This window comes from Poromitra crassiceps, assembly GCF_964638095.1.
Source record: "Poromitra crassiceps genome assembly, chromosome: 4".
NCBI classification, from domain to species: Eukaryota; Metazoa; Chordata; class Actinopteri; order Beryciformes; family Melamphaidae; genus Poromitra; species Poromitra crassiceps.
In genome coordinates this window covers 9,114,218-9,132,482 of record NC_139626.1, presented here as the reverse complement: position 1 = coordinate 9,132,482, position 18,265 = coordinate 9,114,218, and the positions used below count along the sequence as shown (strand labels likewise).

The 18,265-nt window shown below is 43.0% G+C and overlaps 1 protein-coding gene and 1 pseudogene across 2 annotated transcripts in view; both read left to right on the top strand.

Annotated features, from left to right (window-relative positions):
* cacna1g (calcium channel, voltage-dependent, T type, alpha 1G subunit) overlaps positions 1-18,265 on the top strand; it is a gene marked incomplete at both ends in the record, with an annotated part of 368,718 nt that overhangs the window by 162,797 nt on the left and 187,656 nt on the right. Inside the window, 2 exon segments of the mRNA XM_083635743.1 lie at positions 5,940-6,099; positions 14,855-15,149. Coding sequence (XP_083491869.1) covers positions 5,940-6,099; positions 14,855-15,149 — 455 coding nt within the window.
* LOC310775462 (glutamine--fructose-6-phosphate aminotransferase [isomerizing] 1 pseudogene) lies at positions 178-2,211 on the top strand (annotated as a pseudogene). Its single transcript has one exon. The product of its transcript is annotated as a glutamine--fructose-6-phosphate aminotransferase [isomerizing] 1 pseudogene (transcript).

The following is an 18,265-nucleotide window of genomic DNA, read 5'->3' as shown; positions in this document are numbered from 1 at the left end:
CCAACTGCCATAAAACACCAAAAAGAAAGAAGAAAGAAGTGTGATGTCATAGACATTGTGACATCATCAGTGATGTCATAAAGCCTATACCATGCAGAGTACTAGTAGGGCCAACTGTCATAATAAAACACCAAAAAAACTCACTGAAACCAAATTAACTGGCAAGCAAATATAGATATGTGTGGAATCTTTGGCTATCTGAATTACCTCGTGCCAAGGACTCGCCGTGAGATCCTTGAGATCCTGCTCAATGGCCTGCGGCGTCTGGAGTACCGGGGCTATGACTCTGCAGGTGTGGGACTTGATGGTGGGAATGGCAAGGAATCAAATGCCAAGTTCATCCAGCTGATCAAGCAGTGTGGAAAAGTGAAGGCTCTTGATGAGATCATCAAACAGCAGGATATTGACCTGGATGTGGAATTCAACGTTCATTTCGGCATTGCTCACACCCGCTGGGCCACCCATGGTGCACCCAGCCCAGTAAACAGCCACCCACACAGGTCTGACAAGAACAACGAGTTCATTGTCATTCATAATGGAATGATCACCAATTACAAAGATCTGAGGGAATTGCTGGAGAAGAAAGGCTACGAGTTTGAGTCAGAGACAGATACGGAGACCATTGCCAAGCTGATGAAGTACATGTACGAAAACCGGGAGAGTGACATCTGCTTCGCCACTCTGGTGGAGAGGGTGACCCAGCAGCTGGAGGGATCTTTTGTCCTGGTATTCAAAAGTGTCCATTACCCCAACGTGGCAGTTGGCACCAGGAGGGGAGGTCCTCTGCTGATTGGAGTGAAGAGTGATCACAAGCTGTGGGCAGATCATATTCGTATCCTCTACCCCTCCTCTGGTAAAGACAAAAAAGACAATACCCTGCCCAGGATGGATCTGGAATCTTGCCTGTTCCCTGAGAGTGAGAAAGCAGTGGAGTATTACTTTGCATCTGATGCTAGTGCAGTGATCGAGCACACCAACCAGGTGATCTATCTGGAGGACGACGACATCGCTGCCGTGACGGACGGGCGGCTGTCCATCCGCAGGATAAAGCGCAACGTCGGAGAAAACCCCACCCGCGCAGTCCAGATCCTGCAGATAGAGTTGCAGCAAATAATGAAGGGTAGCTACAGCTCCTTCATGCAGAAAGAGATCTTTGAGCAGCCCGAGTCTGTGGTCAACACCATGAGAGGAAGGGTCAACTTTGACAACAACACAGTGACACTGGGTGGACTGAAGGACCACATCAAAGAGATCGAGAGGTGTCGACATCTCATCCTTATTGCTTGCGGCACCAGCTACCATGCCGTGGTCGCGACCCGCCAGGTCCTGGAGGAGCTGACCGAGCTGCCTGTCATGGTGGAGCTGGCCAGCGACTTACTGGACAGGAACACGCCCATCTTCCGAGACGACGTCTGCTTCTTCGTCAGCCAGTCAGGGGAAACGGCTGACAGCCTCATGGCCCTGCGCTACTGCAAGAAGCGAGGGGCTTTGACCGTGGGCGTCACCAACACAGTGGGCAGCTCCATCTCCAGGGAGACTGACTGCGGGGTGCACATTAACGCCGGCCCAGAGATCGGCGTGGCCAGCACCAAGGCCTACACCAGTCAGTTTGTGGCCCTGATCATGTTTGCACTGTTGATGTGTGACAACAGGATTTCCATGCAGCCACGACGACGTGAGATCATCCAGGGCCTGAGAGTGCTGCCAGACCTGATTAAGGAGGTTCTCAGTTTGGACGATGAGATCAAGAAGTTGGCAGAAGAGCTGTACCAGCAGAGGAGTGTGCTGATCATGGGCAGAGGCTACCACTATGCTACCTGCCTGGAAGGAGCGCTGAAAATCAAGGAGATCACGTACATGCACTCGGAGGGCATCCTGGCTGGGGAGCTGAAGCACGGGCCGCTGGCCCTGATAGACGAGCTCATGCCAGTCATCATGATCATCATGGGAGACCACACCTACGCCAAATGTCAGAACGCCCTGCAGCAAGTCGTGGCCCGCCAGGGCCGCCCCATCGTCATCTGTGACAAAGACGACGACGAGATCATCAAGAACTCAAGCCGCACCATCAAAGTGCCTCACTGTGTGGACTGTCTCCAGGGCATCCTGAGCATCATCCCTCTGCAGCTGCTGTCCTTCCACCTGGCCATGCGCCGAGGCTTAGACGTGGACTGCCCAAGAAACCTGGCCAAGTCTGTGACAGTGGAGTGAACCCACCACCCACCATTCATCACCTAAGAAGAGCCTTGTGAGCATGTCCAGTATTTTGTATTTGTATTTTGATATATTTTTCGAGCAAGTATTTCTAATTTGTATCAAAAATACTTTTTGATGTATTTTTGCCCATCTCTGGCTGGAGCAGCTGTACATACAGTACACAGATACAGATAGAAGACAGTCTTTCGAATGACCTACAGGGGGCGACTCGACTGGCTGCAAAAAGAAGTCCGGTTACATGGCAATGAATGGGGAAATGGGCATACTTCTCACTTGATTTATGGCCTTAGTTAAGCACTTTCCTCTCTGTCTCTGTCCTCTCTTTCTTCATCCTTCCTTCTCTGTCTCTCTCCATCGTTCCTTCTCTCTCTCTCTTTTTCTCTCTCTCTCTCTGTCTGTCCCACCTCTCTTCTCTCATTTGTCGGTGGCTGTCAGCCTAGCAGACGACTGCTGCCTCCCGGAACTCCGACAGGGACTCACCTGGCCTCTCCAATTACCCAGAAAACCCCTGATCGGAAAAATTATCTCATTATTGATGCCTGACTCACTGGGTTACCGCTGGGAGGATAGCCTGCAGGGATGGTGAGAGGGAGACAGACAGACAGACAGACAGACAGACAGACAGGGAGACAGACAGACAGACAGACAGACAAACAGACAGGGAGACAGAGAGAGAGACAGAGAGAGAGAGCAACAAAGTAAAATAGAGGAGAATGGAACTACAGTAGCTAGGCAAGGTAAATAGTGTGGCATATATACTGTGTAGATAGATAGATAGATGGATAGATAGATATATACAGTAGATAGATGGATAGATAAATAAATAGATAGATAGATCGATAGATAGATAGAACAACTTGGATGTATTTATAAAATACGGGTGGCACGAAAAGCTAGACAAATTGTGTGTGACCCTGTACATCCCCTTTTTAATGAGTTCACAAAACTGCCCTCAACGCTATAGAGTTGCTGCAGCAACCAAGAACATCTACAAAACATCTTTCATACCAAACGCAATAAATCTGCTAAATTCATAAACGTCAGACTCATCCACATCAGAACCATGTCCGTTATCGCTGTCTGTAATGTGTTGTTGTCCTGCTGTCTTGTTGTATTATGTACCCTATCATTTCCTGTGCTGTGTACTGTGTCTGTGTACTGTACTTTTCATGTGTGCAAGCAAACCTGTGAAGCCGAAGACACATTTCCACATTGTGGACAACAATTAAATTGAATTGAATTGAATTGAATTGAATTGGATATATAGATAGATAGATAGATAGATTGATAGATTGATAGATTGATAGATTGATAGATAGATTGATAGATTGATAGATAGATAGATAGATAGATTGATAGATTGATTGATTGATTGATTGATTGATTGATTGATAGATAAATTGATAGATAGATTGATACAGTAGATAGGATAGATAAATAGATAGATAAATAGATACATAGATAGATAAATAGATACATAGATAGATAGATAGATTGATTGATTGATTGATAGATTGATTGATTGATTGATAGATAAATTGATAGATAGATTGATACAGTAGATAGGAGTGATTCCCAACCTGTGGTCCGCGGCCCCCTGGTGGGCCGCGAAGGTATTGCAAGTGGGCCGCCAAATCATTTCCAAAAAAGCATGATTTTTGAAAAAAAAAAAAAAAAATTTTTGAAAGATTTTGAAAAATCATACTTGAAAAAGTATGATTTTTGTTTCTTTGATGTTATTGCTTTTGCTTGAATTGAAGTTTCATCTTTACATCATCTTTATATTGGGTTTGTGTTTATTTGTAACCCTATCGATTTAATGGGCTTTCTTCTGATATTTGGATTTTGTTTGGATCTGATATTGGATGTCAAATTGTTATGAGAATGCATTTTTCCATTGTTGAAGGATACCGTTATTTATTAATCATTTGTTAATTAGCCTGTTACAGACAGCCCCTTGCTTGTCATTTCTGACATCTGTGTGGTGCTGATGGACAGCTCCTTGAATGATTGGTGTGTGTGTGTGTGTGTGTGTGTGTGTGTGTGTGTGTGTGTGTGTGTGTGTGTGTGTGTGTGTGTGTGCGTGTGTGTGTGTATGTGTGTGTGTGTGTGGACAGCTCCTTGAAAACTGTAATACTGAAGGTGTTGCAACATGTTACAGGTGCTGTGTTAGTGACTGTGGAGCTTCCAACATGTTTCTCCTGTATTCAGTTCAGTCCTTTATGTTCAATTTTCAATAAAAAAGTGCTCTGAGAACGCATTATATGGCCTTTGTATTTATGGGGTCGGAGGTGGGCCGCGAACATTTTTGAGACATAAAAGTGGGCCCTGAGTTGGAAAAGGTTGGGAACCACTAAATAGATAGATAAATAGATACATAGATAGATAAATAGATACATAGATAGATAGATAGATAGATACATACATACATACATACATACAGTAGATATATAGATACGGGTAGATAGATACTATAGATAGATAGATAGATATATCGATAGATAGATATATACAGTAGATATATACTATAGATAGATAGATAATAGATGATAGATAGATAGATAGATAAATAGATAGATAGATAGATGATATAGATAGATAGATAGATAGATAGATAGATAGATAGATGATTGATAGATAGATAGATAGATAGACAGACAGACAGACAGACAGACAGACAGACAGATAGACAGATAGATGATAGATAGATAGATAGATAGATAGATAGACAGACAGACAGACAGACAGACAGACAGACAGACAGACAGACAGACAGGTAGATAGATAGATAGATAGATAGACAGACAGACAGACAGACAGACAGACAGACAGACAGATAGATAGATAGATAGGATAGAAAACCACCGTGAAAGTGGGAGAAAAATGTACACGGCAGCAGCAGAGTGACACAGCCAGATATAGCGGTACAGAGGGATTGTGTGGGCGGTCGGAAGTGTGTGTGTTGTGAGTGTGTGTTGTGTGTGTGTGTTGTGTGTGTGTGTGCGCGTGTGCGCGCGCCTGTGTGTGTTGTGTGTATGTGTGTGTGTGGTGTGTCGGTGTGTGTGTGTGGTGTGTATGTGTGTGCGCGCCTGTGTGTGCGTGTGTGTTGTGTGTATGTGTGTGTGTGCGCGCATGTGCGCGCCTGTGTGTGTGTTGTGTGTATGTGTGTGTGTGTGTGTGTGTGTGTGTGTGTGTTGTGTTGTATTGTCAGAAAGTTGAGGGAACGCTGTCCAGAGCAGACAGAATAGGGGCTGTCCTGTATTAAAGCTGCAGACCGGGGCCTTTTCTTCTGTGGTGTTAATTCAGTCCAACATGGAGGAGCAGAGGCATCATGCAAGCACACATCTGAGGGGTCGAACTCTGGCGCCGCCCAAAGGGCAAATGTTTTGGTCGTTTGCAGCCAGATTTAGAGGAATATCTCATTTTAAATGAACAATAACATTCGACTGTTGTGATGTCAGTTCAGTTTTAACCATCAATATTTGTTCCTTTTCTCATCCTTCCTTTATTATAAAAGGGAGCATGTGGGCATTGTTTGTCTGTTTACATGTTTGTGCCGGCCACAGCTCTGCCGTTTGACGTGCGATCGGGCTGAAACTGTCAAGGGGTGTAAAGAGCACCCGTGACCTGACGGAGCCAGATGTTTGAATGAGGTGAATGCCCTAGCTAGGTCCAGCTAACCACAATGCTGTCCGTCCCCGTCCTTGTGTCTCTCCTGCCAGGCATGCGTATCCTCGTGACCCTGCTGCTGGACACGCTGCCCATGCTGGGCAACGTGCTGCTGCTCTGCTTCTTCGTCTTCTTCATCTTCGGCATCGTGGGCGTCCAGCTGTGGGCCGGCCTGCTCAGAAACCGCTGCTTCGTGGAGGACAACTTCTCCTTGTGAGTTGCACCCCCGCCGCGTCGTATCCAGTCCAGTCAAGTCTATTTGTATAGCCTTAATTCACAAGCATGTCTCAGAGGACTTTACAGAGAATGTGTCTAGCTAGGTCCAGCTAAGCACAATCAGTAAACATAAATGAACAACTTAGCATAGCATAGCAAGATGTATAGTAAAGAAGGGAGAGAGAGCAGAGAGAGGAAAGAGAGAAGAGAGCAGACAGAGGAAGGAGAAGAGGGACAGAACAGAACAAGAAGACAGAGGGAGGACTGAGGAGAGAGAGAAGAGGGACATAACAAGAACAGAGAACAGAGGAGAGAGGGAAGGAGAAGAGAGCGGAGAGAAAGAGAATTGAGTGAAGAGAGCGAGACAAGATAACAGACAATCTAACCTACCCTAACCTAAGCCTGAACTACCTAGCAACCAAATAATCTAGTTTATCTACAGTACCTACAGTAACCGGACGGAGAAACCCCGTCTTTATTAGTCTCACACACATACAGTACACACACACACACACACACAAACACACACAGCTGGTCAAGCCATGTTTTTCAGTGGGGGTTCATATTGATGTTATATTGAGGGAACCCCAGGTGAGCGTGCAAACTCCAAACAGGAAGACCCTTTTCACGAGATGACCCACCTGGGCACTAGGCACTGAAGGCATGGGGAGACATACCCCCAGTGCCGACAGCATCCCAGGCGGGGATCGAACCCGGGACCTTCTTGCCGTGAGGCAACAGCGATACCACTGCCCCACCGTGCCCCAACCCCCCCAGTAGTAGTAGTGTTATCCTGATATTCAATAATATTCACTTTTAGTATCCAGTGGTGTAAATGCTGTTTCAGAGGCTTGCCAATAATACAAGAACCGTGGAATATTTTGGATTAAGATTATGATTTTAACACATTGACTGCCAGCCGTTTTTTTTTTGCTGTAGGTAGCTTTTGCCAAGCCGTTTTTTTGAGGATTCTGGCTCATTTTACAAGAGCCGAGGATTCTTTTCTGCTTGGAGTTTGTCAACACAAAGTTCACAAAAGTACTAATAGAATGTGTGCTTTCTCTGTCTAAAAGAGTTAGTTTGTAGAGTTAGTAGTTATGTAGATATTAGCCGTTGAGTACAGCATGGTTTTAGCGTCTGAGAGTGAAAGCTGAGATAATCGCAGTTTTGTGAAATTCAATCAAACAGGCAGAACAGTCACTTTAATCATTTATTTTTGGCATCAGTGAGAGATCAGACATCCAAACAATATAGTTCCGAACGCCCTCTCCTTCAACTCCTCCCTCCGTGGGCGTGTCTAGTGGCTTTCAGCCTGCGTTTGTCACAAGCGAGTGCTCTGCTGCTGGGAGTTTGAGCAGCCTCCCTCCCTGGCAGCGAGTTTGAGCAGCCTCCCTCCCTGGCAGCGAGTGTGGATAGGTCTCACTCGTCTCTTGGGTTTGAGAGCCCCGATGAAGCCCCGTGCGACTCTAGGCTTTGTGCTGCCCACACAGTCCATTTCTGGAACCCCCCACCGCAGCAGCGCGAAAGCGTCCCCGCCTACAGTATGAGAATGAGGCTCGTTCGTTTCTGACTGTAAAATCGCCAAGCCATTTCCTTGAGAATGGAGGAAGCAGCCGCGGGAGGCGGCTGCTTTTGGTTGACTTTATCTCTGTCGGGAGAGGACCGTCGCCACCTAGCTGGTCGGTAAAATAGATTATACACATTCAATACTTCCAATATCTCCATAGGAGACGCGGGGGGCATTGATCCACGTAGCACCGTCAAAAAAAAAAAATCGGCAGTGAACCGCTGGATTTTTTTTGACGTATATATACGTCAGTGGCAGTCAACGTGTTAATAAGGATTAAAAAACTTAAATTGAAAGATATTGAATATCAGCTCGAAAATGGCTATTGACAACCTCATTCCAAAATATCGGCCTTCAAAAACCCATATCAGTAGAATGTACGGGTATTTACTTTATTCCACATAAAACAACATCATGTGATTATTCCGTTGGTAGAGTGGTAAACAGGAAACACATCATGTGATTATTCTGTTGGTAGAGTGGTAAACAGGAAACACATCATGTGATTATTCTGTTGGTAGAGTGGTAAACAGGAAACACATCATGTGATTATTCTGTTGGTGGTAAACAGGAAACACATCATGTGATTATTCTGTTGGTGGTAAACAGGAAACACATCATGTGATTATTCTGTTGGTAGAGTGGTAAACAGGAAACACATCATGTGATTATTCTGTTGGTAGAGTGGTAAACAGGAAACACATCATGTGATTATTCTGTTGGTGGTAAACAGGAACTTTTTGACGTATTAATACGTCAATGGCAGTGAACCGCTGGATTTTTTTTTGACGTATATATACGTCAGTGGCAGTCAACGTGTTAATAAGGATTAAAAAACTTAAATTGAAAGATATTGAATATCAGCTCGAAAATGGCTATTGACAACCTCATTCCAAAATATCGGCCTTCAAAAACCCATATCAGTAGAATGTACGGGTATTTACTTTATTCCACATAAAACAACATCATGTGATTATTCTGTTGGTGGTAAACAGGAAACACATCATGTGATTATTCTGTTGGTGGTAAACAGGAAACACATCATGTGATTATTCTGTTGGTAGAGTGGTAAACAGGAAACACATCATGTGATTATTCTGTTGGTGGTAAACAGGAAACACATCATGTGATTATTATGTTGGTGGTAAACAGGAAACACATCATGTGATTATTCTGTTGGTAGAGTGGTAAACAGGAAACACATCATGTGATTATTCTGTTGGTAGAGTGGTAAACAGGAAACACATCATGTGATTATTCTGTTGGTGGTAAACAGGAAACACATCATGTGATTATTCTGTTGGTGGTAAACAGGAAACACATCATGTGATTATTCTGTTGGTAGAGTGGTAAACAGGAAACACATCATGTGATTATTCTGTTGGTGGTAAACAGGAAACACATCATGTGATTATTATGTTGGTGGTAAACAGGAAACACATCATGTGATTATTCTGTTGGTAGAGTGGTAAACAGGAAACACATCATGTGATTATTCTGTTGGTAGAGTGGTAAACAGGAAACACATCATGTGATTATTCTGTTGGTGGTAAACAGGAAACACATCATGTGATTATTCTGTTGGTGGTAAACAGGAAACACACCATGTGATTATTCTGTTGGTGGTAAACAGGAAACACATCATGTGATTATTCTGTTGGTGGTAAACAGGAAACACATCATGTGATTATTCTGTTGGTAGAGTGGTAAACAGGAAACACATCATGTGATTATTCTGTTGGTGGTAAACAGGAAACACATCATGTGATTATTATGTTGGTAGAGTGGTAAACAGGAAACACATCATGTGATTATTCTGTTGGTAGAGTGGTAAACAGGAAACACATCATGTGATTATTCTGTTGGTAGAGTGGTAAACAGGAAACACATCATGTGATTATTCTGTTGGTGGTAAACAGGAAACACATCATGTGATTATTATGTTGGTAGAGTGGTAAACAGGAAACACATCATGTGATTATTCTGTTGGTAGAGTGGTAAACAGGAAACACATCATGTGATTATTCTGTTGGTGGTAAACAGGAAGCACATCATGTGATTATTCTGTTGGTAGAGTGGTAAACAGGAAACACATCATGTGATTATTCTGTTGGTAGAGTGGTAAACAGGAAACACATCATGTGATTATTCTGTTGGTAGAGTGGTAAACAGGAAACACATCATGTGATTATTCTGTTGGTAGAGTGGTAAACAGGAAACACATCATGTGAGTATTATGTTGGTAGAGTGGTAAACAGGAAACACATCATGTGATTATTATGTTGGTAGAGTGGTAAACAGGAAACACATCATGTGATTATTCTGTTGGTAGAGTGGTAAACAGGAAACACATCATGTGATTATTCTGTTGGTAGAGTGGTAAACAGGAAACACATCATGTGATTATTATGTTGGTAGAGTGGTAAACAGGAAACACATCATGTGATTATTATGTTGGTAGAGTGGTAAACAGGAAACACATCATGTGATTATTCTGTTGGTAGAGTGGTAAACAGGAAACACATCATGTGATTATTCTGTTGGTAGAGTGGTAAACAGGAAACACATCATGTGATTATTATGTTGGTAGAGTGGTAAACAGGAAACACATCATGTGATTATTCTGTTGGTAGAGTGGTAAACAGGAAACACATCATGTGATTATTCTGTTGGTGGTAAACAGGAAACACATCATGTGATTATTCTGTTGGTGGTAAACAGGAAACACATCATGTGATTATTATGTTGGTAGAGTGGTAAACAGGAAACACATCATGTGATTATTCTGTTGGTAGAGTGGTAAACAGGAAACACATCATGTGATTATTCTGTTGGTGGTAAACAGGAAACACACCATGTGATTATTCTGTTGGTAGAGTGGTAAACAGGAAACACATCATGTGATTATTCTGTTGGTGGTAAACAGGAAACACATCATGTGATTATTCTGTTGGTAGAGTGGTAAACAGGAAACACATCATGTGATTATTCTGTTGGTAGAGTGGTAAACAGGAAACACATCATGTGATTATTATGTTGGTAGAGTGGTAAACAGGAAACACATCATGTGATTATTCTGTTGGTGGTAAACAGGAAGCACATCATGTGATTATTCTGTTGGTAGAGTGGTAAACAGGAAACACATCATGTGATTATTCTGTTGGTAGAGTGGTAAACAGGAAACACATGAGATGAGATTGCATACAGGTCTAGAGGGGGTCAAGATAAGAAAATCAAGTCAACCCTGACCCCCCCCTCCCCCTATGCGCTGAGGTCAATGAGTTGAATGATCACAGAGTCCCATCACAGTGATGAATGGGCGAGGCCGTGGGATAATGAGAAAGACCCCATACAGCCCACTGTCTATGGAACATATGACTTATTCATGTTCCCAGTGTCATCCCGGCTCTATTAGCCTCTATAGGATTTATGACATCCCACAGCTGTAAATTAAGTTCATACATAATGTCTTGGCGGAACTGGCATATTTTTTTGTCGTGATCATATATATTTTTATATTCTTACATCTTGATGGTTGACGCTTCTACATCAGATGAACGGCATTCACATCTATGAACACTTATTTTGTCCAAAGAGAGCTTAGAAAATGCAGATGCATCGGAAAGTAGAATTGAACATGCAATTAGTCAACATGTTGTCCCTCACTAGTGATGTACACAATCAATACAGTAGTTCAACATGTTGTCCCTCACTAGTGATGTACACAATCAATACAGTAGTTCAACATGTTGTCCCTCACTAGTGATGTACACAATCAATACAGTAGTTCAACATGTTGTCCCTCACTAGTGATGTACACAATCAATACAGTAGTTCAACATGTTGTCCCTCACTAGTGATGTACACAATCAATACAGTAGTTCAACATGTTGTCCCTCACTAGTGATGTACACAATCAATACAGTAGTTCAACATGTTGTCCCTCACTAGTGATGTACACAATCAATACAGTAGTTCAACATGTTGTCCCTCACTAGTGATGTACACAATCAATACAGTAGTTCAACATGTTGTCCCTCACTAGTGATGTACACAATCAATACAGTAGTTCAACATGTTGTCCCTCACTAGTGATGTACACAATCAATACAGTAGTTCAACATGTTGTCCCTCACTAGTGATGTACACAATCAATACAGTAGTTCAACATGTTGTCCCTCACTAGTGATGTACACAATCAATACAGTAGTTCAACATGTTGTCCCTCACTAGTGATGTACACAATCAATACAGTAGTTCAACATGTTGTCCCTCACTAGTGATGTACACAATCAATACAGTAGTTCAACATGTTGTCCCTCACTAGTGATGTACACAATCAATACAGTAGTTCAACATGTTGTCCCTCACTAGTGATGTACACAATCAATACAGTAGTTCAACATGTTGTCCCTCACTAGTGATGTACACAATCAATACAGTAGTTCAACATGTTGTCCCTCACTAGTGATGTACACAATCAATACAGTAGTTCAACATGTTGTCCCTCACTAGTGATGTACACAATCAATACAGTAGTTCAACATGTTGTCCCTCACTAGTGATGTACACAATCAATACAGTAGTTCAACATGTTGTCCCTCACTAGTGATGTACACAATCAATACAGTAGTTCAACATGTTGTCCCTCACTAGTGATGTACACAATCAATACAGTAGTTCAACATGTTGTCCCTCACTAGTGATGTACACAATCAATACAGTAGTTCAACATGTTGTCCCTCACTAGTGATGTACACAATCAATACAGTAGTTCAACATGTTGTCCCTCACTAGTGATGTACACAATCAATACAGTAGTTCAACATGTTGTCCCTCACTAGTGATGTACACAATCAATACAGTAGTTCCACCCTTGGGTCAGTCAGTAAATAAAAAGCGGGGGGGGGGGGGGTGTGTGGCTTGGACAAAATTCAACATGGAGGAAAAACTTTTATTCATATGATCTACAGTCACGGAGATTACGGCCTTTTAAAATAATAATTGAATTTTTGAATTTTGAATTTAACATTTTGATGTCAGCAGCAGTCGCTCGAAATGTCACCCGTTTGTGGATGGCTTAATAAATAGTAAATGGTAGCTTCTTCTTTTTTCCCTTATACTGAATTTTACATTTGAAATCTTGCTATAGTGCCCCCTATAGGCGAAATTACACTTTTTTAATAGTAAGCTCAGAGTACATACCTGCACATGACGTTTGGTTACCATAGGACAATGCTTTCCTAGGCGATTTTTGTGAAATAGATCCGACCCACGGCAGCTGATCAAACTTTGGAAGTCAATTATATGAAAGTGTGGACTATCAAAAAACTGCTATGCGACTTTCCATGGGACAGTCCACACATGCTGTGTGTCATGGTTTAGTGAAGATTGGGCAGAATTTGTAGGAGTAGTGAAGAAAAAACTGTTTTGAACTCAATTCAAAATGGCCGAAAGTCGGAAATGGGCGGGTTATGGATGGATGCAGAATCAATCAAGGAAAGTGTAAAGTAGAATTTTGATTGTGGCCCATATGGTTCAAAGGTTATCTAGCCAAAACATAAAGTTGCTATAGCGCCACCATCTGGTGTCTGGCCTGAGTAGTGGAGACACCCACCTGCCAAAATGTGGTTACTCTGGGACTTTACATTGGGAGATTTGGGACATTAAAGTGTCACCATGTGACAACAGTCTTGGAGTGCGACAGACGAACAAACGGACAATAAACATGTCTGTAAAATGAACACCTGCGCTTATATGAGTAGAGCGACAGGAGAGCATTTCCGTTTAACTCATATTGCGGACACACGTTTTACAGCTTAAGCAATCTAACAGCCATGAACTTTAATAGGGTGACATGACGATAAAGAATATGTCACGGTGTGACAAATCGAACGCGACGCAGCGAGCGCTCAGCAGGCAGATTGACGTTGCTGTTGCGGTTAAGTGCATCCCCAAAGTGTCAGAGAGCTTTTAAGACGGTATAAATATATAAGCGACGGTGCTAAATGTGTACGTTGGTTGGTGCTGTTAGTGGAGAGGAGTGCAGGCTCTGGCCCCTAAGTATTTGAGGTGACTAAAAGCAGCTGTTACAGCCTGTCAGGTGGCCTGTAAGCTACGCGTGTTGACAGACACCCCCAAATTATCCCCTGGCGGAGAAGTGCTCCATTAAAAGAAATGCTTGCTGGGGGCGCCCCGGTGGCTCGGTGGAGTATAGAGCGCGTACCATACACTGTAAGGCTCAGTCCATCCTGGCCTGCAACGACACAGGTTCGAATCCGGCACGTGGTAATTTGCTGCATGTCCCACCTCTCTCTGTCTCTACTTTCACCTATCAAATGAAGGAGGGGAAATATCCAAAAAACAATGTGTAGTGTTTGGCAGGAATACAAACATGTGGTGGACTCTTGGCACTGGATGGCACATCACTGCATCATAGATGAATGGATTGATAGTCTGACTGATGTGTGGATGTGGAACAGATGTAGTATATATATTTATATGTATATATATTATGCATAGTATGGTCATTTGCTACAGATGTCATTAACACGAGAAAGGGCAAGCCATGGTCAATTGAATTTTACAATTGAAATGTCTCAGCTGTCAAAATGTCCCTCCATTACCCCCCCCCCCCCTCTCATGGACATTATTCCACAGACACTTAAAGGACTTTTACTTGACATCTTACATGAACATTTACATGAACATTTTACATCGACATTATCCCATGGACACTACCCCCCCTCAAAGTCAAATTCCTCATTTGTAATTATGATGACTCACTATGGCTCACTGCGGAGCGCGTCATCATTCAGGAACCACACCCAAAACGGGGGAAAACAGAAACCCCCCCCGCTCCCAATCCTGGCGTTCTCCTATGTGCATGGTCGCGTGTTGCACACAAAGATCATATATACAGAAGATGAACACTCCAACTTCTTCCTTGACAGCTAGATCCACATTTTTCTTCTCGCCAATTCTCAATGGCTTCCTTGTTTTGCTTGGGAGTACAAAAAAACTTTAACTGGCGATTTTTTACATTTGTTGTCTGCGCAGCCCACCACACAACAGCTTTTAGCTATGTTTAATTCAAGGAAAATTACGCTTGGGTGTGGGAGTGAATGGAGAGCTTGAATCTTGAATGTAACCCTAAGTGACAATCCTCTCCTCTCTCCCCTCCAGCCCTCTGTCCGTGGAGCTGGGCAAATACTACCACACGGAGAACGACGATGAGAACCCCTTCATCTGCTCCCAGCCCAGGGAGAACGGCATGCGCGAGTGCAGCTCGGTGCCCATCCTGTACGAGGAGGGAGGCCTACAGTGCAAGCTGGACATGGACTCCTACAACAGCACCGACAACACCACCTGCATCAACTGGAACCAGTACTACACCAACTGCTCCGCCGGCCTGGTCAACCCCTTCAAGGGAGCCATCAACTTCGACAACATCTGCTACGCCTGGATCGCCATCTTTCAGGTGAGCTCACGTTCAGGTTGAACTGCCACGCCAAAAAACTTCTTCTGGAAAATGTTACTTACTTCTTCTTCTTTTTGATAGATCCTGGTTTCAGCATAATATTCTCATGTCATTCTTACTTTTAATGTGGCCCTGCAAAATAACCAGGGTTAGAGCAATATATTGGTTGTCTGATAATAATAATTAAAAATTGCGTACTGTATCAAGTCAACCAATCAGATTACATTCTGATGTGATATTGTGACCAGTTTCCACAGAGATATGCGTGAATATGTTTATTGTTCTACTTTCTATGATTATTATCCTGGCTTTCCTTTTTTCATATGAAAAAAGTCAAATCTAAAGATATTGAAAATACTGTCAAAAATATCTATATATATATCCGCTGTCGGAAGCCTGTAGCAGTCGAATCCCAACCTTTGATCAAAAGTCATTTGATCTAGTATTGTTATTTTTCTTATTGAACAAAACCTGCCACATGGCTGAGACAGTTCCAATTGTTTCCATTGCACTTTGACTTCGTTCAGACATTTTCTACAGTCAAATAGAACAGTGTTTTGAAATAAGGCATGTCAGTCCTCTATGCTGTCAAGATGATGAAGGCATGTCAGTCCTCTATGCTGTCAAGATGATGCCACTTGATTGAGGTAAAAATATTGAAACAAGCTGATCTGCACTGGAAACAAGTGCAGTCACTCACTCACTCTCCATTGGCAGATTGGTCCACTTGTTTAACCCATTGATACCTGATGCAGCATTTGCGTGTATATCCCTCATTTGTGTGTGTATCCCTTTAAGACCGCGAACCGCGTAATGCGGTTCGCGGTCTTAAAGGGATACACACACAGGATTAGTGGGTCACCACAGCCAGGCCGCACACAGTGTCATTTTGCCACACCATTTGTTTGCTATCTCCACATCATCAGAAAAGTCTTTGGTAGGAGCTATCTCCACATCATCAGAAAAGCCTTTGGTAAGAGCTATCTCCACATCATCAGAAAAGCCTTTTTGGTAGGAGCTATCTCCACATCATCAGAAAAGCCTTTGGTAGGAGCTATCTCCACATCATCAGAAAAGCCTTTTTGGTAGGAGCTATCTCCACATCATCAGAAAAGCCTTTGGTAGGAGCCTTCCTCCCTGTCTAGCAGAGGGGGGTAATTTTGGAGGACAAAAGCCAGATTGGAGATGAGTTGTCCCATAAGTCTGGCTGACGGTTGCTCCGGTTAGTCTGGGTGGCGTGGAGCACACAAGAGAAATGTGAGGCATTAATCTTTTGCGATTGTGTTGAGGCTTGGTACTTACGGTAGTTTGGACGGTGAAATATGTCCTCTATTAATCTGTTTTTAATTCTACATCCTCTTTGGCTTCTTCTTTCTTTTCGTTTGATGAAGTTTTGCCGCAGGCATGCGGCCAATTGTGCCTGTATGGACGCCCGACCAAGCAGGAAGTGACACGGGTTCCAAGTGAACCTGCGACCGTCGTTCTTTTTGGTCACTTTCCGTTTGTCTCTCTGTAGCCTACACATGATATGATTCCTCCTCTTTCTGTACCTACTACTGTATGATATATTCCTCCTCTTTCTGTACATACTGTATGATATATTCCTCCTCTTTCTGTACATACTGTATGATATATTCCTCCTCTTTCTGTACATACTGTATGATATATTCCTCCTCTTTCTGTACATACTGTATGATATATTCCTCCTCTTTCTGTACATACTGTATGATATATTCCTCATCTTTCTTTCTTTCGGGCCACCAAATGCCTCAATGACATCCGCCACTGGATGAGCAACAGCTCCCTTCAGCTCAACGGGAGTAAAACTGAAGCCATCCTCATCGGTACACCTCACCAAATAAAACAGGCCGGCATCATCCACATCACCATCGATGGACACTCCATCCCCCTCTCCTCACTGGTCACCAGCCTGGGTGTCAAACTTGACCAAACACTGTCATTTGACGCCCACATCAAATCCATCTGCCAAACCTCATTCTACCATCTCCGGAACATCTCAAAGCTCAGACCCCTCCTACCCCAAGCCGCCGCAGAAAAACTGGTCCACGCATTCATCTCCTCCCGTATCGATTACTGCAACTCCCTGCTTGCAGGCCTCCCCACCAAATCCACCCAGAGACTGCAATATGTCCAGAACTGTGCCGCCCGGGTTCTTACCAGAACCCGGAAGTCAGAACACATCACCCCTGTCCTCCACTCACTTCACTGGCTCCCCATCAATCAACGCATCACCTTCAAACTCCTCCTCCTGGTCTACAAGGCAGTAAACCACACTGGTCCCACCTACCTTCAAGAACTCCTCCCCCCCAAGCCCCCCTCCCGGTCACTCAGATCCGACACCCTCAACCTACTTGTTGTCCCCCGCACCAAGCTGGCAACGATGGGTGACCGAGCCTTCTCCACCCTGGGGCCACGCCTGTGGAACCAACTCCCAGGAACTGTTCGGGCCTCTAAATCCCTCGCTGTTTTTAAAACGAGCCTTAAAACCCACCTGTTCCGCTCTGCTTTTTATTAGCTCGGAGCTTTTAGCTGTTTTTAGCTTGTTTTTATTTTATTTTATTTTTATTTATTTATTTTACTATTTTAGCTACTGTAAAGCACCTTGAGATTTGTTTTACATTTTAAAGTGTGCTATATAAATTAAAGCCATTATTTATTATTATTTCTGTACATACTGTATGATATATTCCTCCTCTTTCTGTACATACTGTATGATATATTCCTCCTCTTTCTGTACATACTGTATGATATATTCCTCCTCTTTCTGTACCTACTGTATGATATATTCCTCCTCTTTCTGTACATACTGTATGATATATTCCTCCTCTTTCTGTACATACTGTATGATATATTCCTCCTCTTTCTGTACATACTGTATGATATATTCCTCCTCTTTCTGTACATACTGTATGATATATTCCTCATCTTTCTGTACATACTGTATGATATATTCCTCCTCTTTCTGTACATACTGTATGATATATTCCTCCTCTTTCTGTACATACTGTATGATATATTCCTCCTCTTTCTGTACATACTGTATGATATATTCCTCCTCTTTCTGTACATACTGTATGATATATTCCTCATCTTTC